Here is a 24,431-nt window from a genome sequence, read left to right as displayed (position 1 = left end):
ATTCTAATAGATTTCTTAGCAACCCAGTACTATCATACTAACCTAAGCTCTGTCACTTATTTACTCTTTGGGTTTCTACTCCCATCCAGGCAAGATTAAATTTATTTTTGATTACTGATCTAGCAGGTGTTCTCTTGGGCCTAAATACAGAATACCTTTTGGTGATCTATGCACCTCCCTCTTTTTTCTTCTTTCTTTCGTAGATGAAAAAGGGTGATCTAATAACTTATTTCATCCTGGCAGTTCAACTTGTAGAACTAGAAAATGTAGTTTAATTAAACAACTTGGCAATAAAATTCGAGCTGAAACATCACTATAGCATTTGCTAGGCTTGAATTGTTTCTCAGCATGTTACAAAATTAACACTGTAAAAGAATATTCAACTCTGAACGTTTTGAAACAACAAATTCCCATTATAATTTTATAATTATATTGAGGATTGGGGGCTGTGTGGTATATTCTGGGAGGCTACTTTCTGGGCATGACTATCTAATAGTAAACAAATGTTACTGGTATGGGGTCCCAAAACATACTTCATGCCAAATTTCACTTATAATCTACATAAATCGTTTTGTAGTCTATGAAAAACATTTTAATTGACTCAAAGGCAATGTACTCATACTTTAAAATTTTTAATATTTATTAAAATAAAAATTATTCACTAGTATATATGGTTTAAATTATGGAAAGAAATTAGTGGAGCTGTCAAGGTCAAATTTATGTCTGGTAAGCAGTAAAAAATGTATGCATTTGGGTATATTTAGTAATTGAAATATTTTTACATCTTTATCTTATGTGTACTTTGAAAAGTATGTCTAGCTCCAATAGATATTAAAGATATATGTACATTTAGCTTTTGTCACAAATGTACTGCTAATGTATAATTTTAAATTATAACTTTTTATAAATCCAGTTTCTCATTTTTTATATGTAATATAACTTGAACTTTATAAATAAGCTATGGTTTTGTTCCCACAGAAGACTGAAAAAGAACCCAGTGACATGGGCCTAAGACTGACTCCTGAGCCTTAACTTGCTCTTGAAAATAGTAAACTTTCTAACAATGAAGCACTGTTGAATTTATTTTAAATTATATTTAGATTTTGTCTTGGCATGTGTTTTGAACTTCAGTTTGAACATAGTTATATATGATATACTTGGAATTCACAAGTACTTGAAGCTAAATGGAGACCATTTATAAATACTAAACTTTAGAGGAGCATGGAGCCAGAACATTAAAGATGAAATGGCATATTTGTGTGTGTGTGTGTGTGTGTGTGTGTGTGTGTGTTCAACCTGCCTTTTTTCTACCTGGATTCATAACATTTTTAAAGCAAAGTTCTAATTCCCTAATAAAGGGCTGAGCATTAACTCTATTCCATTTCCATGTCTATCAATATAAAAATTATTCGAATACTTTTGAAGTCTATTATTATGGAATTTTATGCTTACCATGAATATTACACCATCAGCATCATATATATGTACATATAAGGTATTACTGAAACACTCCTTCATAGAAGAATTCTCAGTTGACTAGGTTTGAGCCTTTTAAGGAGAAAAATTGGGCTAAGGGATTGAAATCTTGAATGATGGTTTGAAAACAGTTATTCATTTTTATTTATACACACATTACACACAACATAAAAAAATACTAGTGACATTTTACATATCTTAAATTAATAAAAATGGGTAATTTATAATTTGCATAATTTGTATTTACCTTTTCTTGTTAAGTATACGTATAATAACAGATAATATTCCTAAAAAATGTTTTGTATATATACTTAGATCTGCATCTAAATATTTGATTCCATTTAATAGTATAGACTGAGGAATGTTCACTCCCACACCTCTGGTCTGAGTGTGGCTCCAGAGAAGCAGAATGGTGGATACCTGAGGTTGAAAACTCTTTGGGTAACCTTTGAACCTATTCAGATATCTCTCAGCCCTTCCCTTTCCCCAATACTCATCAAGTAATCTAAACTTATCTTCCAGTCATGATAACTTCATCAGAGAGCACTGGTCATCAGCTCTTAGCCTTCCCTCAGATATTAGAGTGCATTTCCAAAGCCCAGGTTTAAATAGCTTTAGTTTTCTTTCTCTCTCCCAACACATCATTGCAGAGACCTCTAGTATTTTTCTACCATTTGTTTTACCTCCTCTTTATAATTCAAATATCCACGTATGTTATCTAATAACTTCCATAGCAGTAAGTGTATATTAAAGCTGAATTCCTTGCCTTTATGGAAAGTTAATGTATAGTAGGATTTTGCATGGGGGACTGTATGATTGGAGCAGAATAACTACTTATTATATCATGCCTAATATCTGTGAGTGAGCTATAAGTCAGCATGTTAGTAGATTCCATATTTAAGCTTTGTTTTTTAAAAAAACAAACTTTAAATCTCTTTTGTCATTACTACACATAGCAAGTTGCAGCATTGAATGCAACAATAATACAGCTACCAAAAGGGCTCTTAACCAGGGCTCTTAGCAAAGTAACAGCATTGGAAAGGACTTGAGCCACAACCTTTTGGGGGCTTAAGTTCACATCACTGAGTAAATGAATAGTGCACTATAAATAACCATTAACTACATTACAAAAACAATGATGAGCTTGTTAAAGGCATTTAGATCTTTTCGCTTTTTCTCTTTTTTAATCTAATCCTTCACAAACAATGATAATTTATATTAAATTTTGACCAGAAAAATATATAAATTCAAACATTAAATACATGCAAGTTGAGCAGCTCAAATTCGAAATCCAGATTGCTCCAAAATCCAAAACTTTTTGAGCACTATTAAGGCATTCAAAGGATTTGGGGATACTTAACTGGTAAGTAAAAAGCAAATATTCCAAGATCCAAAAAATTCCAAAATCCCAAACACTTCTGTTCCTAAGCATTTCAGATAAGGGATACTTACCCTATAACAACATAAACAACTCAAGCCTAAACTAATTTGCTCCAGCTGAACACCCCTGAAATGAGAGAGATGCTCACAGAACATTGGTCATTCATAACATATACATTTAAGGAAAGTTTTGACACACAGATTTTGATACAGCTCATGCCTTTTTTTAATTTGTCAGTATAGTTTCTTTCTCTTCTTCCCTGAGATTGGTGGAGAATGATATTCTTCAATATTTCACTCCAGGAGACTCTTTAAATGACCCTTTTAGAAGGGGTTGACCTCATGCATGACTCTCAATTGTCAACTCCATGAGGTTCTGCTTCAGGTGGACAAGAAGGCCATTGTTGATACACTGCTCTATATCCCTAGTCAGGGGAGCCAAGACAGTGGTATAAAACATGGAAGCTTTGGTGACTAGAGACTTTTTGTTGATGGGAATAAGGAGGTAATATGGCAGAGTGTTGCTAATTTGAGGGCTGCACGTGGTAACAACAGCCCTTTTGTCTCAGGCTGTGCGTCTCCTGAACCAGGTTCACAAAGCTTGAGAAGTTTGCTTGGCAGTATAGTCATCACTGGCCTCAAAATCCGTATTGGTATTTTCAATGGACAGTGTAACAATGCTTCTCGTGTGCTCAGGGAACTTAGATTTGGTGGACGTAGAGTTTTAGGGTATCCAGCACCTGGCAGAGTGTCCAAAACTCTGGTGTTTTTCTCTGCAATGAAGTCCTTCATTCTGATCATTTCCAGTGCTATTTATTCTACAAGGTTTCCATCTTGTATCATTTTCCTTCAGCTGAAGTATGTCCTTTAATTTTTCTTGTAGTAGATATTTGTGACAAATTCAGCTTTTGTCTGAAAATGTTCTTATAATACCTTCATTTTTAAGATGTTTTCACTGGATATAGGATTCTAAGTTGTTTCTGATGAGAACTCAGTGTTATTTCTTATCTTTGTCTTTTGTATAAGTGTCTTTTTTCCTGTGTCTAGTTTTAAGATTTTATCATTAGTATTTAGCAATTTGATTTGGATGTGCCTTGGTTTTATGATTATCCTGCTTAGGGTTGTTGAGCTTCTTAGATCTGTGAATTTATATTTAGTCATTATTTTCTCTTCTCCTTCCATGACCACATGTATATCAGACTGCATAGTATTGTCCAATAGCTCACTGAGGCTCTGTTCATTTTTTAGCCCTTTTTTAAAACTCTCTCTTGCTTCAGTTTATGTATTTTCCATTGTCTTATATTCAGATTCACTGTTCTTCTACAAAGAAGCACTCAATTTTTTTATTTCATAGGTTGTTTTTCACCTTGAAGTTATATTTGGTTCTTTATAACAGTTCCCATTTCTTTCCTCATGTTGATTTTTTTTCTTTAACTCTTTAGACATTTTTATAGTAATTGTGATAAAGTCCTTGTCTGTTGATTTCATCATTTCTATCATGTCTAGATCTACTTCTGTTGACTGGTTTTTAGTCATCCTTTCGTCTTCACCTCTTGATTACATGATGAACATTGAAATATTATGTTTAGTATCTCAGTTTTGTTGTCTTCCTTTAGAAAATACTGAGTTTTGTTCTGGAGGGCCATTAATTGACATGTGAACCAGCCCAAACTTTTGGAAGCTTTTTTTTTTGAGACAGGGTCTCACTCTGTTGCCCAGGCTGGAGTGCAGTGGTGTGATCTTGGCTCACTGCAGCTTTGACCTCCTGGGCTCAAGTGATCCTCCCACTTCAGCCTCCCGAGTAGCTGGGACCACAGCTGCATGCCACCAGGCCTGGCTAATTTTTGTATTTTTTTTTCTTTCTTTTTTTTTTTTTTTTTTTTTTTGTAGCAACAGGGTTTCACCATGTTGTCCAGGCTGGTCATGAACTCCTGGACTCAAGAAATCCACCCACCTCAGCCTCCCAACGTGCTAGGATTACAGGCGTGAGCCACCACGTACGGCTAGAATCTTACTTTTAAGTTTTGTTAGGGTAGATCTAGAGCAGTGCAGTCCAATCCAAATTTTTGCAATGATGGAAATGTTTTATAACTGTACTTTCCAATATAGTGGCCATTAGTCATATTTGGCTATGAAATACTTGAAATGTGGCTAGTATAATTCAGTAACTGAATTTTTATTTAATTTAAATGGTATGTGGCTAGTGCCTACTGTATTGTACAGCATAGGTCTCCAATAAGCTGTACTCTCATGCCAGTTTAGTCCTACACCTAAGGAGTGACCCTTCCGGGATCTTTACAATGTCTCAGGTGTTCAACGAGCTCTCCCTGGCTGGTTAGAACTTGACTTTTTCCTAGTCCAGTGCAAGCTCCAGCAATTTTCAGCCTATAGTTCCCCAGTATTCTTTAGTGAGAAGTTGTCCTTCCTGCTTTATGGAGTTTCACCCCGCACATGGACAGCTTAATATTCAGCTGAACACTCAAGTGGATTACTATGCAGATTTCTAAAACTTACTCTGTGTATTCTGGTACTCCGCCTAACATATCCCAGCATATTCCAGCTTTCTCAGGCTCCCTAAACAACCATCTCTATCTCTCCATAAACCACCATCCTCTGGTTGGGTTCCCCCACCCTGTGTAGCAACCAGTAATGTGTCTCCAGCCAGAAAGCTGGGATGATATAGGGCTTATCTAATTTGTTACTCATTGATGCCCTTCAGGGATCACACTACTGTGCTGCCTATTGTCCAGTATCTGAAAAATGTATTTTTGTCCAGTTTTCTAGTGGTGCCATGGCAGGAGGACTAGCCTGGTACCAGTTATTCCATCTTTTGTCTGAAACTAGTAGATTACCTCTTACTAACATCTCTACCCATTTCAAAGAGAGATGTGTACAAGTTTGCTATGTTTATTTTTTAATAGAATGAAATCACTATTTTAAGATATATTTGTACCTTCTGTTGTACTATCACTGCCCAGTAGCCAGTTCTTTCCTAACCTTTACAGCAGCCCATTGAAGAAGACAACATTATCTCCATTTCACACAACATGGAAGTGAGACACAGGGAAGTTAAATAATATTCATAGAGTCACACAGCTGGTAAATGGTAAAACTGGGATTTGTATTCAGTGGTCTGGCTTCAGAGCCCAAATTCTATGCCACTATTGAGAAACATTCAGTGAATAACAATGTGAAGAGTATACATATGAGTAATTTGAGGTATAAATATTTATACTTACATAGTCACATATAAACAAGATTCAATTTTTAAATCAATAATGTTTGGCTTACATTAGAATATGGAAAAATCTGTAATCTGCATAAACTTTTCAATCTTTAAGGGAACTCTAGAGGTTACTTAAGGGGAACAAAAGGAAGATACTTCCATTTGGTATTGTTTGTTTATTCATTTTTTTTTTTTTTTTTTTTTTTTTTTTTTTTTTGAGACGGAGTCTCGCTCTGTCGCCCAGGCTGGAGTGCAGTGGCGTGATCTCAGCTCACTGCAACCTCCACCTCCCAGGTTCAAGCGATTCTCATGCCTCAGCCTCCAGAGTAGCTGGGATTACAGGAGTACACCACCACAACTGGCTAATTTGTGTATTTTTAGTAGAGACAGGGTTTTGCCATGTTGGCCAGGCTGGTATCAAACTCCTGACCTCAAGTGATCTACCCGCTTTGACCTCCCAGAGCGCTGGGATTACAGTCGTGAGCCACCACACTGGCCCATTTGGCATTGTTTTATAAAAGCTTACTCACCTTGTAATACATAACTATCTTAGGAAACATAATACTTTTATGAGTATAAGCCCCATTTTCAGATAAACTGAGACTAAAAAAGTTAAGTAGCTTTCTTGGTGTCACACGGCTAGCAAATGGTAGATTTGGGATTGGAACCCTGTCTGAGTCAAAGAATTACCCATGTGGATTGTCACCACAGTGTTATTTTTTTTAATGAAGAAGTGAAATATTGGAAGCAACAGTAGAGGTAGTTGTTAAGTAAATCATGGTACAATACTAGTGATAAAATAACATTCAGCCATCTTTTTTTTAAATGTTAAAGAAAAATATTTATTGGCAGCAAGATAAATAAGTAAAATGATGAATATTTGTTTTTAAAATACAAACATTTATGTGAAGAAAGACGCCCGTTCCTGCTTTATCCTTACACAAACACTGAAACATACTGTTATTTGATAAACGTATGGAGATATAGGGTGATATTGTTCCAAGGAATTGGAAGGAAAAATACTTGCTTTTTGGTAGTTTGTATTTGAAAATAGACTTTCTTAAAAGTCTTTAAGGTCTACAATTCCTATCCTGTTTTCTCCACCTAACTACTTTCTTATCAATTCCAAATATTTTCATTGTTGTTGTTTGGGGTTTTTTTGTTTTGTTTTATTTGAGATGGAGTCTTGCTCTGTCACCCAGGCTGGAGTGCCGTGGTACAATCTCAGCTCACTGCAACCTCCACCTCCCAGGTTCAAGTGATTCTCCTGCCTCTCAGCCTCCCGAGTAGCTGGGACTACAGGCATGTGCCACAATGCACAGCTAATTTTTGTATTTTTAGTAGAGACAGGGTTTTCCCATGTTGGCCAGGCTGGTGTTGAACTCTTGGCCTCAAGTGATCTGCCCGCCTCGGCCTCCCAAAGTGCTAGGATTATAGGCATGAGCCACAGAACCTGGCCTTCAATTCCAAATATTTACATGACCGTATTTCCTTTCATAAATGATTTATGTTCTGTTTAATTTTGCCTGGTACCAGTTATGTTTTTGGTACCAGTTTTGTTTTTTCAGAAAAACAAAAGGAAATTCTTTTTTAGGAAAAATTATAGTCTCCATATTTTTCAACTCTGAAATCTTTAACCATCTTCATATGTAAAAATAATTAATATATTCAGATTGGCTTTTCATTTGCCTCAATAGCTATTATAAGAAAGTCTTAGAAGAGTAATGTTGAATAAAGAGAAATTATGTGAAGGCAGGAGAAACAAGAACAGATCTTTGCCCTCCATTTTCTTTTCATCAAAAAGCATATGCATGTACCAACTGTAAGACTGCAACTATAGAGGTGACATAAATAAAGTAGGCAGGGGCACAGCTTCAGGTGACGTGACTGATCTATTATACAAAATCCAAGCAAGCTCCATACCAATTTCTGAGTATCCTCTTGCTGCTTGAGGTCGCTTACTAGTGGAAGTTTAACCTGGTCCTGAACTTTTCATTCCGCTCCAAAGAACGAACTTCCATTAAGACACAGGAACTTGAATTTTTGTCTACTTCCACTATTTCCAGTATGATATTGAGGAATTTCCTTTGTGATACATCGTCACCTTACATAAGAATTCTAGAGGGTATAGGAAGAAGAAAACCTGATTTCTCTACTCTCACCCTCACTTGGAGCAACCATACAGAACTCGCTTACTGTGGTGATTAAACTACTCATGGGGAATTGCTGTGTGTTGTGAAAATTACAAGAATATTTATAAATATTGTTCTTTCCTGCACATATTTGCTTTGAGGGAGAAGTTTCATTAGATGGGCCCTTCTTCACATCTAAAACTAAGTCTGTAACACTAAAACCACAAAAACTTTTCCCCCTTTAAGTACAAACTATTATTTTAAATGTTACTTTAATATCAGAGCTTACCTCTTTAAAGGACTATACAATCAATATTACTTGAAATTCACTTGAGAAACAGAAAGGTGATATCATACATTTAGATATCCAGATGTTGCCCTTTAAGTGACATTTTTTAAAAGTTTTGAAATTTTAAAAATACTTGACAGAACTTTTTTTTTTGGTCAGTGTTGTCAGATATTAGTTACATTAACATTCTAATTTCACATTACAAATAACATATTCTTAAAAATTAGATAATACAGGTAAGCAAAAAGAACATTAAAAAATTTCACACATTTAGAAATGCATTGTAAAATCAGAAGGAATGGACCAGGCGTGGTGGCTCATGCCTGTAATCCCAGCACTTTGGGAGGCTGAGGCGGGCAGATCACCTGAGGTCAGGAGTTCGAGACCAGCCTGACCAACATGGAGAAACCCCGTTTCTACTAAAAATACAAAATTAGCTGGGTGTGGTGGCACATGCCTGTAATCCCAGCTACTCGGGAGGCTGAGGCAGGAGAATCACTTGAACCTGGAAGGTGGAGATTGCGGTGAGCCGAGGTTGCGGTGAGCCGAGGTTGCGGTAAGCCGAGATCACACCATTGTACTCCAGCCTGGGCAACAAGAGCAAAACTCCGTCTCAAAAAAACAAAAAAAACAAAACAAACAACAACAACAACAAAACACAGAAGGAATGAATAAAGACCAAAGATGTAATGACTGTATTGCATTTATTTTTAAGATACGTATCTTTTCAAATATTAATATCTCTGAAACTATGTGTGGAATTTGCCTTTCTTAATGCTATAGTGATGCTTCTTAAATGTGATGATCTTTTATTCAAGGAAATACAGTAACAAAGGATTGATTGTAATTTTGGGTATAGATCCTCCTAGATAGAATTCTGAGGAACAGAACTGCATTGTACAATCTGTTTGCACAGATTTGAGAAAGTATTTCCAATAGCAAAGAACCTCTCTGCAACAGTGTCTAGGGCATGGCAAACCCTGATTCCATTCCTATCCTCCTCCTTTCCTGCCATACCACTCCAGAAGAGAAAGGGAAATATTAATAGATGAGGCTTGGTTCTGGTACTACAGAGGGTGACGTTAGTATTCACACATCTGAACGGCAAAGAAAAAAAAAAAAGGGTAGTCAGAGCACTTCTTTCTCACCAGTGGAAAAGTACAGTCACTGAGTTTTAGGGCAGAAATCAGTGTTAAGCTTAGGAAATCTTTCATAGAATGTCTCAGGCTTCTGTGTAATATTTCACATTTGTTTGTTTCATTTTTTGGGTAGTAAATATTTCTACTGTGGGGTGCTTCATGTCTATTATAGCATAAAATCAGGACAGAACTGTTTATGTAACATTAGTATGTAATCATACAGCTTTTTCAAACTTATATACATACCTGTATATTATTTAAATGCAAAGTTATGTATGTATATATTTATATGTATATAATGTATTTTATTTTTATTGGCTATTTTTATAAAAACTTTTTTTAACTAGAAATTTAATAATTTCTTCCATTTATATATACATGCAGGAAATACTAAAGAATGAAAAACACAGAGAAGAAATCAAAATAAAAAGCCAAGATTTTTATGAAAAAGAAAAACTCCTTAGTAAAGAGACCAGTGAGGAACTCCTGCCTCCACCAGTTCAAACTCAAATTAAAGGCCATGCCTCTGCTCCATACTTTGGAAAGGAAGAACCCTCAGTGGCTCCCAGCAGCACTGGTAAAACCTTTCAGCCAGGATCCTGGATGCCACGAGATGGCAAGAGCCACAATCAATGAATGCATTATGGTCAAATCTTTTCATGTATATGGATGTGACTATTTTAACAAATAAAAGAAGTGAAAAGTTAATTACCTTGTATTTTCTGAATGTACAGTAGTTTCCTATTCTATTAATCTTGAGTTCATTTTTAGTATGCACAAGAAATGTGAGATTATGTACTATAGAAACCTAACTTCTTTTAGACTTAAATCCTTCATTTGACTTAGTCATTGTTATTTATGAATTTGCTTAGATTTGTTTTTCCCTCTTTGGATTACTCCCTTGAGAAGGATCCTGTAGCTGTGAATGCTTAGTACATTTTGGATCTTTATGATCATTTGGGAACCACTCATAGATAGAACTGGGTACAAATAATGAGGGTAAATATTTTTCCCTCTTTGGATTACTCCCTTGAGAAGGATCCTGTAGCTGTGAATGCTTAGTACATTTTGGATCTTTATGATCATTTGGGAACCACTCATAGATAGAACTGGGTACAAATAATGAGGGTAAAATAGTGAGCTCTCCCAACTGATCAAATATAGGAGAAAAAAGAATGAAGATTCTTATTTCTGGAGAGGTGACCTGTAAGATTCTAAAAGACTAATCAAAAATGTGAACTTGGATAAAACATGTAGAGGCAAAGAAAACTTAGTTGATAAGTGAAAAAAACCACTAAGACCTTGATGAGAGGATGGGACAAAAGCTAGCTTATGGTGGGCCTCTAGTTGGAATTTGAAGAGAGGAATTAGGACCAATAGAAGTATACAATCCATAACAAAGTCTGAAAGGACAGTAGAGAAAGAAATAATGCAATAACTGGAGTTCCATGAGAACGAAAATTACTTTGAAAAAATAGAAAATTGGGGAAAGCTCTCAAAAAGCAGAAATTAATTTCACTAGAAGACAGAAGACAATGTACATGTTAAAACATTACATACAAAAGTACATTAAAAGGGCCACACATTTTCTGGAGTGTACAACCAAGTTTTTGTTGTTATTCTAAAACAGTTTTTCTCACAATGTTTGGCATACAATAGATGCTCAATATTTGCTGAACGAATGACCCAAATTTGTGTGTGTGTGTGTGTGTGTGTGTGTGTGTGTGAGATTACAAATGCTTTTATTTTCTTTTGTATTTTTTTATTATTATACTTTAAGTTCTAGGGTACATGTGCACAACATGCAGGTTTGTTACATAGGTATACATGTGCCATGTTGGTTTGCTGCACCCATCAACTCATCATTTACATTAGGTATTTCTCCTAATGCTATCCCTCCTCTAGACCCCCACCCCCCAACAGGCCCCAGTGTGTGATGTTCCCCTCCCTGTGTCCATGTGTTCTCATTGTTCAGCTCCCACTAATCAGAGAGAACACGTGTTGTTTGGTTTTCTGTCTTTGAGATGTTTTGCTGAGACTGATGGTTTCCAGCTTCATCCATGTCCCTGCAAAGGACATGAACTCATCCTTTTTTATGGCTGCATAGTATTCCATGGTGTATATGTGCCACATTTTCTTGATCCAGTCTATCATTGATGGACATTTGGGTTGGTTCCAAGTCTTTGTTATTGTGAATAGTGCTGCAATAAACATACGTGTCCATGTGTCTTTATAGTAGCATGATTTATAATCCTTGGGTATATACCCAGTAATGGGATTGCTGAGTCAAATGGTATTTCTAGTTCTAGATCCTTGAGGAATCGCCATACTGTCTTCCACAATGGTTGAACTAATTTACACTCCCACCAACAGTGTAAAACTGTTCTATTTCTCCACATCCTCTCCAGTATCTGTTGTTTCCTGACTTTTTAATGATCACCGTTCTAACTGGCATGAGATGGTATCTCATTGTGGTTTTGATTTGCATTTCTCTGATGGCCAGTGATGATGAGCATTTTTTCATGTGTCTGTTGGCTGCATAAATGTCTTCTTTTGAGAAGTGTCTGTTCATATCCTTTGCCCACTTTTTGATGGGGTTGTTTTTTTTCTTGTAAATTTGTTTAAGTTCTTTGTAGACTCTGGATATTAGCCCTTTGTCAGATGGGTAGATTGCAAAAATTTTCTCCCATTCTGTAGGTTGCCTGTTCACTCTGATGATAGTTTCTTTTGCTGTGCAGAAGCTCTTTAGTTTAATTAGATCCCATTTGTCAATTTTGGCTTTTGTTGCCATTGCTTTTGGTGTTTTCGTCATGAAGTCATTACCCATGCCTATGTCCTGAATAGTACTGCCTAGGTTTTCTTCTAGGGTTTTTATGGTTTTAGGTCTAACATTTAAGTCTTTAATTTATCTTGAGTTAATTTTTGTATAACGTGTAAGGAAGGGATCCAGTTTCAGCTTTCTACATATGGCTAGCCAGTTTTCCCAGCACTATTTGTTAAATAGGGAATCCTTTCCCCATGTCTTGTTTTTGTCAGGTTTGTCAAAGATCAGATGGTTGTAGATGTGTGGTGTTATTTCTGAGGCTCTGTTCTGTTCCATTGGTCTATATATCTGTTTTGTTACCAGTACCATGCGTTTTGGTTACTGTAGCCTTATACTTTAAAGTCAGGTGGCGTGATACCTCCTGCTTTATTCTTTTGGCTTAGGATTGTTTTGGCAATGTGGGCAAAAAAAAGATTTTTGGTTCCATATGAAATTTAAAGTAGTTTTTTCCAATTCTATGAAGAAACTCAGTGGTAGCTTGATGGGGATAGCATTGAATCTATAAATTACCTTGGGCAGTATGACCGTTTTCACGATATTGATTCTTCCTACCCATGAGCCTGGAATGTTCTTCCATTTGTTTGTGTCCTCTTTTATCTCGTTGAGCAGTGGTTTGTAGTTCTCCTGGAAGAGGTCCTTCACATCCCTTGTAAGTTGGATTCCTAGGTGTTTTATTCTCTTTGTAGTAATTGTGAATGGGAGTTCACTCATGATTTGGCTCTCTGTTTGTCTTTCTTGGTGTGTAGGAATGCTTGTAATTTTTGCACATTGATTTTGTATCCTGAGACTTTGCTGAAGTTGCTTATCAGATTAAGATTTTTGAATGACCCAAATTTTTATGCTCTGAATATCTGGGTTAAGCATTAACAATGAATGCCTAAAAACATATAAATTAAAATTTTTACTTAATAGCAGGTAAAAATTTTAACTGCCTAAGAAATACACTACAGAAACATAAAACTGCATAAAACATTTATACTAAAACAAGTAATCAAATGACAAAATCACCACACTTAATGACAAAAAGCCCAACATTCCAGCAGCCCTGTTATATAATATCAGGTTAAATATTTTATCTTATTACATCATTACAAAGTGATACTACATTTTACCACAGAGGCAAAAAAGGAACTAGTCACTAGGTAATATGAAAGGAGATCTATACAGCCAGCAGGGTTGCTCAGACCTGTAATTCCAGTGCTTTGGGAGGCAAAGATGGGAGGATTGCTTGAGGCCTGGCATTTGAGACCAGCCTGGGCAACATAGCGAGACCCCATCTCTATAAAAAAAATTTTTTTTTTTTTTGAGATGGAGTGCAGTGGTGCCATCTCGGCTCACTGCAACCTTCACCTCCAGGGTTCAAGCGATTCTCCTGCCTCAGCCTCCTGACTAGCTGGGATTACAGATGGGCGCAACCACACCCAGCTAATTTTTGTACTTTTAATAGAGACGGAGTTTCATGACCCCATTCGAGACCATGTTGGCCAGGCTGGTCTCAAACTCCTGACCTCAGGTAATCCAGCCGCCTCAGCCTCCCAAAGTGCTTGGATTACAGGCATGAGCCACCACGCCCTGCGGCAAAATTTTTTTTTAATTAGCTGGGCATGATGGTGTGTACCTGCAGTCCCAGCTACTTGGGAGGTTGAGGTGGGAGGATCACTTGAGCCCAGGATTTCAAGGCTGCAGTGAACTATCATCAGGCCACTGTACTCCAGCCTGGTGACAGAGCATGACTCTGTCTCTTAAAAAAAAAAAAAAAAAAAAAAAGGAGATACAATTTGTGATATAGTTGGGACTGTGAATTGAGATTAAGATGTTCTTAACTCCTAGACTGGATTGTAGAGAAAACTGTAAATGTTTTAACACACTAGTGTTTCTACTGCCAAATTCCTGTTATCTCATTAATTGCATTCCATATACACCTTTTGCAAATGTTTACCATATAGTCTGTGTTTCCCAAACTTTGGGTATTTGACCATGTGATCCCTTTTAATATGTTTGAGAAATGCAGAATTTGTCCTTAAATATTTATTCCAGATATGAAGTAAAGTAGCATGATTCTATAACCAGTAGCAAATATAAAAGCAATCATTCCTAAATAGGATCAAATTGCCTCCAACTTAGAACCATATAAAATATAAGGTCTATTTCAACATTAGGTTTCCAGCCCACAGCTTCCTGTGCTTTTTTTTTGAGACAGAGCCTCGCTCTGTCGCCAGGCTGGAGTGCAGTAGCATGATCTTGGCTCACTGCAACCTCTACCTCCTGGGTTCAAGCAATTCTTCTGCCTCAGCCTCCCCAGTAACTGGGATTACAGGTGCACGCCACCACACCCAGCTGATTTTTGTATTTTTAGTAGAGATAGGGTTTCATCATGTTGGCCAGGGTGGTCTTGAACTCCTGACCTTGTGATCTGCCCGCCTTGGCCTCCCAAAGTGATGGGATTACAGACATGAGCCACCGCACCCGGCCTCCTGTGCTTATTTCTAGTTTGCTTATTATAAACAAGTAAAATTTAAAATGTCCTTATATATCTGATAACTAGTAATATGCTGAAAGTTATCATGGATACTATGGCTCAAGTTCTGACATACAAACTTTTATTTATTTGCTGATTTTTGATAAAATGTTTGTTAGAGGCAGCCAGGGGACAGCTTTCTTTCTCCCCCAAGACCAGCTTTAGAATGGTAATTGATTGTACTTAGTTCTCAGAACTTCAGAAACAATGTAATAAGTAAACAATTTCTTAAAAGTATTCTAGATAATAGCAAATGGGATTCTTTAACAACAGTACTCTGTTGCAGTGAGAGGTGATTTTTCTGAAGAATCCCAAACCTCACAATATTCTCTATACTCCAGCCCCTTACACACACACACACACACACATACACACACACAGTAAAGTATGAATCTCACATATATAGAAAGGCTCTCTAAATGATGGAAAAAAGTGGGGAAAAAAAGCATATGTCAAACAAATACAAAATTGGCATGTGTTAAGACTAATAAATTATAGAAAAACAGACCTTTAAATACCTTTAAGTTGTTACAACAGAATTGATGAAACCATAACTTTAGTAGGTAACTGAGAATTATGACTATATCCTTTGCTTCAATACTTTTACGCTAAAATGTGACCCTAAGTAAAACATGTACATAAATTCTTTCCATGAACAGCTTGATTGCAGAAAACCAAACATATTATAGATATATCTTAACACTGAATAATTTCAGTGCCTTGAGTTATAATGTGTTGCTCACACTGGCACCAAGTAGAGACTGATAATCTAAAAGAATAGCATTAAGTGTTATTCAAACTGGTCCATAAACATTTCAGTGGTCCTTAGGTTCTGAGAGATACAGTCCTGAAATTTTACAAGTATGCTTAGCTGTAACTGAAATTCTAACTTGCATAACATAATGTAACTTAAAATGTTAGTTCCTCCAAAAAAAAAAAAAAAAATCCAGGACCTCTTTATAAAAAATTATCAAATTTATTTTAATGTCTAGTTTCATTTTTAAACTGTAGCTGCTGGACAATTTTTTGTAATTTAAAATTCATTAATGGGCACAGAAAACATTAATAAGCTGACAGTGAATTAAATACTAACAGTGAATAAAATTACTGGACCATGCATTTATAAAAGCCATGTTTAATAGTAAAACGTTCCAGTTCTACTAAACTGAAAGAAACATCCTTTAGCTCCCTACTTCCAATTACAGCACATTCTCATTTTGATATAATTTATCCTTTTCACCCAATCACTACTATGCCCAACAAAATGTTTCCAAATTTTATACCTTTACCACTTATGAAGTATGGCATAACTGTTACACTTGAAGAGTTCTTTAAAAGAAATGTGAAATTTAACGTTTTACTTTGAACCTGTTTGATCAGAAAGTATTAAATATCACTACCACATGAGTTAAAACAAAGAATGAAATAAACAAATGGTGTCTTTGTAATCGGCGAATTACTTGGTAAGACATTTTAACTATTTTACAGTTCTGCTTAGCACAAGAATAAACTGGGTTCCAAGGTACTACAGTGTTTGGCATTTTTACTGCAAGCTTTAAACCATAGTGTTACTCCTCTCAAGCCATCTCTAAGAAAATGGCAGTGTTTGTGAGTACAAAAATTGTTCTGTCCAGTAGGTGGTATTCTACATAGTCGAGATAAGAGAATTCTTTATAAAATTATGTTTTAAAAAATGGAAAATGACTTATAATTACCAGCTGTCTCAAAGGCTGTACTAAGAAAAATGCAGCAAATAGAAGTACTCATTAATATTATTTTGTTTTGAGAAAGCCAGAAATGATTCTAAGAAATAAACAATAATAATAAAAGATGTAATTAATATACTGTATCCCTTTTAAGCCAAAGCACACTTTTTACCTCAAGACTGTTCTGACTTTTACATTCTTAATTTCCTTTGTCCAAAATAGGACCCCATTTTAAATAGAGTTCATTTGAATTGAGTTCATAATCTAAAGTCACTTTTCCCCACAAGATGTTTTCATTTCAGTATATAAACTGCTAAGCGGCAAATGACTAAGTCAGTTATAAAGAATTTGTACCACAGTAAATGCTAATTTACAATAACTGTCAATAGAAACCTATAAACTTCTACACCCACGCCTAAAAGTTACTATAGTATTGAGGTCAGAACTAACATGATTCTTCCATTTGGTCAAATTTCATTTACTAAATCATACTGTCAAGAAATCCAAAGAAGAAACTTTAGTGGATTCTTCCAAAGCTGCATAATTTTCCAAATGATTTTCTTCTGGTTGCAAAGCCTGTTCAGTCCTTCAATCCTTTTTTAGTCGTTTAGCTTTTGCAATGTTTTCTTGGCGTTTTTGCTTCTTCTTTTGCTCCTTCTCCCTGGCCTCAATCATCTTGGCCAATTTCCAAGACAGTACAGCACTTGCTAGGAACAGTGGAGTAAGGGCCAAAATAACGGTTGTAAGGAAGCCATAGGGGTCCTTTGCAGCCCATTCCACAACATACTCAGCCCAAGCCTTTATATCAAACATCTTCACAGCAGTCTTATGAAAACTGGGGCTGGGGGAGGCGGGTGGAGAACACAGAGGAAAAAAACAGGAGAAAAGACTATGTGGTTAATCAAATTTTGAAAAAGTTTCCTCACACAACCAGTTAACTCAGGATTCCATTATCACTCAGTTTGCTTTTTTAAAAAGTACAACTTAGTACTATTGTAATAAGGACTAGTATCTCTGGTTAGGAAAAAGTAATTCATCTAGTACAGCCAGAATAGTGACACTTCAAAGAGGTAAAGTTATAGAAGATTTTAAAAAGCCATGTGACTCTGTCATAAGGACTATGCATTCTCACATGCCTCCTATATTCAAGACAAACTTTATTTAGGAGGAGGCTTTTATAAAAATCTTGAGTTTTCTGTGGTCATTCCAGGAAACAGCTGAATACAGTTTGTCATTTTTTGACATATCCTTAGTATTACTAATTAACAAAAATACAAATCAGCAAATTTGGTGTTTGAAAAGGACAAGCAACAGAGCATGTGAAATGCTCGCAGAGAAGGAGAGATGACTATTTCCCCGAATGGGAAAGAGAGGGTAAGGGAGTCATGACATCGCATTAATATGCCAAAGAAGCAAAAAGAACTGTGCTATTTTATGCCCTTTCAGCTTTGAGGACCTCTGTTGGAATAAGCCTAATTTAATAAATGAGAAAGTAGCCTTAACAGATGCCATGTGTTTTGTTCCTTTTTGAGTGTAAGGAAAAGGCAACTGGCAAATGAGGATTATGTGACTTGAGTGACGTTTTCTATTTTGCCCCAGAGGCTTTTCTCCCTTTCATGTTTGTGTCAACCGCTATTCAAAGTGGAGAATTAGAATACCTGGGTAGGGAATGAGTGTATATACATCCACTTACAATTTCAACTGGAATTTTTTTAAAAAATCATCTACCTTATGCTTGAGTAGTGATCCCTTAACTTTGTCCTGGTGTTATTAGAGACCCAATCACGACTTCAGATGACCCTTGGTAGTCTGTCTTCTTGAGTTCTACTGTACACATCTGAGAGACGGTTTAAATTCTGTACAATTGGCTAGTTGGAAAGAATACAAAAAATAAAACAAAATTTAAGTCACAATTTCAGGATAATTGTAATAAAATTTTAAATGGAAAATTTCTATATTGTATATATGCAACCTATATGACATCTAAAATTGCCTATCCAGTATAGTAATTTAATACGTTTCTTCCTCATTTGAATTTACAATTGCAAATGCTCTGTAAGAAAATCCTAATTACTGGAAATCAAGTATTTTACTAAGTTACTTATTTCAATAATAAAATTTTTTTAGTTCATTGACATACGGGAGACAAGTTGGCTCACTGACTGACTTACACAGCGTATCCGTTCCTAGATTTTCAACTTTTTATACTAAAAATGTTGCCACTCATTTATTTACTGGATTAGGTACACCACTACAAAATCAAACAGCTCATCTTACTCTTTATAAAGGTTTTTTTGGGTCCATCATACAATTTGTGTCCTTTACTTAAAAAATTAGAAGACATAACCAAACAAATTATAGTAATTCACCCACAGTCCCATTACCCCAAGAAAACTGTGACTAGTTTTAATTATATCTTCCCCACGATTTTCAACTGAACACACATGAAAGTGCCTAATACATTAAATATCTTAGCTCCTGGACTTCATACGACCTCACCCATACAGTTAGAATTAGGTACTACTGAGATCGATCTGCCTTCACCTTCTCCAGCCCAGTAGCGAATAAACAATGTAAGTTTCAGAAATAAGCAAAAGAACTTTGCAGTAAAAGAGCCATGGTCCACAGGCCACACATCTCCCTGCAACTCAACTTCAGACCCAAACGCTCGCGCCTCCACACTTTCAGGAATGAATCCTACTCTTCCGCCCAAAACGGATCGACCAGGCTCGATCTCCCAACCAGACCCGCGTGGCCCCTGCGGCTGCAACTGGTAGCACTTGACGGCCGTCCGCACTTCCTCCATTGTCTTTCCCTTATTCCTTACGTTTCTCCCTTGCTTACTCTTCCCTCCTTACCCTATCGGGGCTGCAGACCCACGGAGGCCACGTTCACTCCTGCCCGTCGGCCTTGGCAAGCGCAGGCCCCTTGTCGCGCAGAGCGGAGGGTCCTGGGAGATCCTGGGTTGGCCCAGCCACACCTTGCGCCGCCGCCGTTTCTGCTGGACACCAGGGGAAAACCACGGCAGCTGCAGCCACCAACTTCCCCTACATAGCCCCACGGGATCGGATCCCACTCCCCACTCACCGCCAGACCGGAAGCAGGAAGGCGGAAGTCGCGGCCTTTGCGTCCCGCCCACAGGCGACCCGCGCCGCCAGCCGGGCGTGAGGAAGTCTAGGGGCCAGTTTCCGGCTGCGCCATTGCTGTGTGGGTCTTGGGACCTCGAGTTGGAGGACGCGGGAGGGTGGGGGCGGGGGCAGGGCAGCGCTGCGCTGAGATTTCCGGGGAGCGGCAGGTGAGGCCGCGCGGGGCGGGTGACGGCACCCGGGCGGGCTCCTTTCCAGGGTGGAGCCCGAGACTGCCACGTCCTGCGGGGACCAAGTGGTGGGCGAGGAGGCGTGGAGCGGCTTCAGGACTCGAGGAGCGGTTCCGAAGCAGCTAGGGACTTTTGCCTTTGCCCCCCGAGGTCGATCGGAAGACAACCCCCATCCCCTGCTGTAGCCGGACAGTTGGAGGGTCATGGGTGGGTGAAGTGTTTGGCTGAGGGAAACTCAGACCAAAGAGCAGCGGCAAGAAAGCAGTTGGGTCCCCACAAACCGCCCGAAGTCAAGGTGAGGGTCACACAACGACCCTTGACGATTCCGGCGAGTTCATCCTGGTGCACATCCCACTCCATGCCTCTCTCTTCTGGTTGGACAATAGTTACATCCTTACGAAAAGGAGGCAAGCTGCTGGGCCTTGATGGATCCACTCAACCTTGTTACCAAGGGACATGCCGCCATGCTATGTGAAAAGGGGGGTTTTGTTGTTTGTTTTTAATTTAAGTATCTAATTCGTTTCACGAAAGAATGATCAGTACCGGCCCAGAGTAAACTTGATAAGTAATTAAACTGTCAGGGCATAGAGTTCCCATAGAGGTGCCTGTTCTTTCAATACACAAATAAAGGGATGCAAAAGTCAACATGCAGAAAGGGTGAGTTAATATTGTCTTCTAATCTACAGGAACTGAAAGATTAGCTAATCTGGTTTGGTTGGTGACCAAATTTTGTGATTGCTTGCACTGTTTGACTACCTCTGACAAATGTTGCAAGACCTCTTCACTGTTTGATTCTCCAAAGACTATAGAATGTTCTCTTTCAGGAGCAAGCTGCGACATGTTTAACTAGTTTAGGTAAAACAACAATAACTGTTATTTACCAGGGAACAGGCTTTTGGCAGATAATCTAACGGTCTATGATACTGTTCGCTGGGCATATGTTAATGTTTGTAATGTTGTATTACCAGCAGTTGTTTTCTTACTCCTTTTTATTTGAAAACCTGGATGATAGTTTCAAAGCCTATGCTGCTTAGGCCTAGCCAGAAAAAGTAGACTCAGTCACTGGATTGTGTGCACTGAATACTTACTTGAGATAACTGATTTTTCTAAAACTTCCCCAAGTCTTGAATCCAAGATGGGCAGAATGTATTATTTTAACATCCTTCGTTCCAGAGGCCAATGCGTGTTTTATTTTAATCATGATAGATGGTTTTCCCAGTTACTGCCTCCGGATACTTGCAGTGCTGCATCCCTAGTTAAAAGCCCAGAAGTCTTGGGCAGGAAGGAAGGGCATATAAAGAGAAAGCCTTTGTAGTTCTTTAGCTGTACTCTAGACCAGGGGTCCCCAACGACTGACTGGTACCTGGTTTGCAGCCTGTTAGGAACGGGGCCGCGCAGCAGGAGGTGAGCGATGGGTGAGTGAGCATTTCCGTCTAAGTTCCGCCTCCTGTCAGATCAGCAGCATCATTAGATTCTCATGGTGCGAACCGTAATGTGAACTGCATGTGCGAGGGATCTAGGTTGTGCGCTCCTTATGATAATCTAATGCCTGATGATCTGAGGTGGAACAGCTTCATCCTGAAAGCATCCCCCCTCCCCGTCCATGGAAAAATTGTTTTCCACGAAACCAGTCCTGGATGCCAGAAAGGTTGGAGACTGCTGATCTAGACCATGCCTTTACAATCTAAGTTTGCTTATCTAGCTTCAAGTTACAGGACAGTCTGCAAGACCAGGAACAGCATAGGGGTTGCCACAGTGGAGCTCCTTACTGCAGTCTGCATTGCCTTAACTAAAGGTGGTGTCAGGATTGATTCAAATACTGTGAACTACTTTCCATAAAGAGAAGTCTGAGCTCGTGAACTGAGATTCACAGTTATGGTATAGTAATGTTATGTATACTCTGATAAATCACTCTGAGTGTGTTTCCACTTAGATATGTGGAAAGCATACTAGGCAATCTCCAATGCCCTTTCAGCTTTAAAATCTGTAAATTGGACTGGATTTGGTCATTTTTCTTAAATAAATAGCATAGTAAGGTATTTGATAGAAACATTATTGCAAGTTTTCTTAAGGTCTTTTTTTTTTTTTTTTAATTTTGAGACGGAGTCTCTGTCACCAGGCTGGAGTGCAGTGCTGCGATCTTGGCTCACTGCAACCTCCACCTCCCAGGTTCAAGCGATTCTCCCGCCTCAGCCTTCTGAGTACTTGGGACTACAGGTGGGCATCACCACGCCCAGCTAATTTTTGTATTTTTAGTATAGATGGGGTTTCACCATTTGGCCAGGATGGTCTCGATTTCTTGACCTCGTGATCCACCCGCCTCGGCCTCCCAAAGTGCTGAGATTACAGGCGTGAGCCACCACCGTGCCTGGCCTTTTTTTTTTTTTTAAACACGGTCTTGCTCTGGCCCAGCTGGAATGCAGTGGTGCGATCATAGCCCACTGCCTCTTCGAACTCCTGGGCTCAAGGGATCCTCACTCCTCACCTTCTGAATAGCTGGGACTACAGCCACAAGCCACCATGCCCAGCTTAGCATACTCATTATTTTTTAAACCTATGACCAGTGTTAATTTTCTGCTTAATGTATTCAGTTCTAAGTCAAGCCCAACTAGAGAGAATGAGTTTCAGTGATTTTTTTTTTTTTTTTTGAGACAGGGTCTCACTAAGTCACCCACGCTGGGGTGCAGTGGGTCCATCACTGCTCACTGCAGCCTTGACTGCCTGGGCTCAAGCGATCCTCCCACCTCAGCCTCTAGAGTAGCTGGGACTACAGATGCATGCCACTATGCCCAACTAATTTTTAAAAATTTTTTTCTAGAGGCAGGGTTTCACTCTGTTGCCCAGGCTGGTCCCAAACTCCTTGCCTGAAGTGATCCTCCTGCCTTTGCCTTTCAAAGTGCTGGCACTACAGGTGTGAGCCACTGTTCCAGGACAAGATCTTATTTCTTTGTTTGAAAAGATCCTTAATCAGGTTTTTATTCTCTCAAATGTCTGTCAGAATACGAATTTAGAATAACAAGGAAATAAGGTCTGCTTTATTTACTTTTAAGAAATAAAATATTATTCATGTAAGTTTAGCCAAACTAACTAAACCTGATGCTGTTAATGAAATAGGGCCTGCCTTTGCATAAGATAATTCCTGTGTAGTATATCACACCACCAGCCTCTTCAGCACTAGTGTACTCTATTGCAATTATATTTTATAAGTAGAGCCTTATAAAATTCTTTTGTCTATTGAGAATGGAAGTCCTGTGGCAGTCCCATGCCATTTTTTTTCTTAAAAAGTATTTTTCCCTTGATTGGTACAAAATTACATCTCATTCTAACCCATGTCAAAGTTGTAAGTAGTGAAACCAGAATAAGATTCAGATAATATTAAGATAATAATATCGTTTAATAATAAAAATTGAGTGTGTCTAAAAGACTTTGAGAGTTCTCTTACCTGCATCTTACTTTGATGGAATTGGTTTCTTCCCTAAATTTTATTTTGTGAGGTTTTTTACTTCCATTGAAACATAATGCAAAACATTTCTTAATAGGCACATTTATGTAATATTTATTTATTTTTATTTATTTATTTATTTTGAGGCAGAGTCTCGCTCTCTTGCCCAGGCTAGAGTGCAGTGGTGCGATCTCAGCTCACTGCAGCCTCCACCTCCCAGGTTCAAGTGATTCTCCTGCCTCAGCCTCCCGAGTAGTTGGGACTACAGGCGTGCACCACCATGCCCAGCTAATTTTTGTATTTTTTGTAGGGATGGGTTTTTACCGTATTGGATAGGCTGGTCTCGAACTCCTGATGTCGGGTGATTTGCCCGCCTCAGCCTCCCAAAGTGCTGGGATTACAGGCCTGAGCCACTGTGCCTAGGCAGTGATTTTTTTTTTTTAGCATAATCAGATTTTAGTGATATTTGAAAGTTTATACAGAAGAATAATTTTTGTTAAAGCTACTTATTGTGGCCAGGCGCAGTGGCTCATGCCTGTAATCCCAGCCCTTTGTGAAGCAGAAGCAGGTGGATCACCTGAGGTCAGGAGTTCGAGACCAGCCTGATGAACTTGGTGAAACCCGTCTCCACTAAAATTAAAAAATTAGCTGGGCGTGGTGGCACATGCCTGTAATCTCAGCTACTTGGCAGGCTGAGGCAGGAGAATTGTTTGAACCCAGGAGGTGGAGGTTGCAGCAAACAGAGATCATGCCATTGCACTCCTGCCTAGGCAACAAAAGCGAAACTCCATCTCAAAAAAAAAAAAAGCTACTTATTCCAGCTCTTTGGGAGGCCAAGGCTGGTGGATCACCTGAGGTCAGGAGTTCGAGATCAGCCTGACCAACATGGAGAAACCCCGTCTCTACTGAAAATACAAAATTAGCCAGGCATGGTGGCACATGCCTGTAATCTCAGCTGCCCAGGAGGCTGAGGCAGGAGAATT

General features: G+C 38.3%; 2 protein-coding genes across 3 annotated transcripts in view; one reads left to right on the top strand and one right to left on the bottom strand.

Annotated features, from left to right (window-relative positions):
* The window catches only part of NDUFAF2 (NADH:ubiquinone oxidoreductase complex assembly factor 2), a 209,852-nt gene extending 199,502 nt beyond the window's left edge, over nt 1-10,350 (top strand). The window contains exon 4 of the mRNA XM_517748.7: nt 10,027-10,350. Within this exon, the coding sequence (XP_517748.2) occupies nt 10,027-10,278 (252 nt within the window). The 3' untranslated portion in view covers nt 10,279-10,350. The remainder of the gene's footprint in view (nt 1-10,026) is intronic.
* A 5,590-nt stretch (nt 10,351-15,940) lies between these two features.
* Nucleotides 15,941-23,422, bottom strand: SMIM15 (small integral membrane protein 15). Of its 2 annotated transcripts, none has more exons than XM_063811227.1 (3): nt 19,549-23,422; nt 18,419-18,558; nt 15,941-17,531 (listed from the first exon to the last, which is right to left on the bottom strand). In XM_063811227.1, exon 1 carries the CDS (start codon nt 20,209-20,211, stop codon nt 19,774-19,776), a length of 438 nt encoding a protein of 145 aa, XP_063667297.1. In that variant the 5' UTR covers nt 20,212-23,422; the 3' UTR covers nt 15,941-17,531; nt 18,419-18,558; nt 19,549-19,773. The 2 variants fall into 2 exon arrangements, with proteins under 2 accessions (XP_063667297.1, XP_003310765.1); XM_003310717.5 differs by having other exon boundaries at nt 19,549-19,809.
* Nucleotides 23,423-24,431: the final 1,009 nt, after the last annotated feature.

The sequence above is a fragment of the Pan troglodytes genome, chromosome 4 (genome assembly GCF_028858775.2).
Source record: "Pan troglodytes isolate AG18354 chromosome 4, NHGRI_mPanTro3-v2.0_pri, whole genome shotgun sequence".
In the NCBI taxonomy this organism is placed as follows: domain Eukaryota; kingdom Metazoa; phylum Chordata; class Mammalia; order Primates; family Hominidae; genus Pan; species Pan troglodytes.
The sequence above is the reverse complement of the archived record's forward strand: the minus strand, read 5'-3'. Positions and strand labels throughout refer to the sequence as shown.

Excerpts from the sequence above, each read along its gene's own strand:
- SMIM15 (XM_063811227.1), bottom strand. The coding sequence starts at position 20,211 with ATGACCCTCCAACTGTCCGGCTACAGCAGGGGATGGGGGTTGTCTTCC.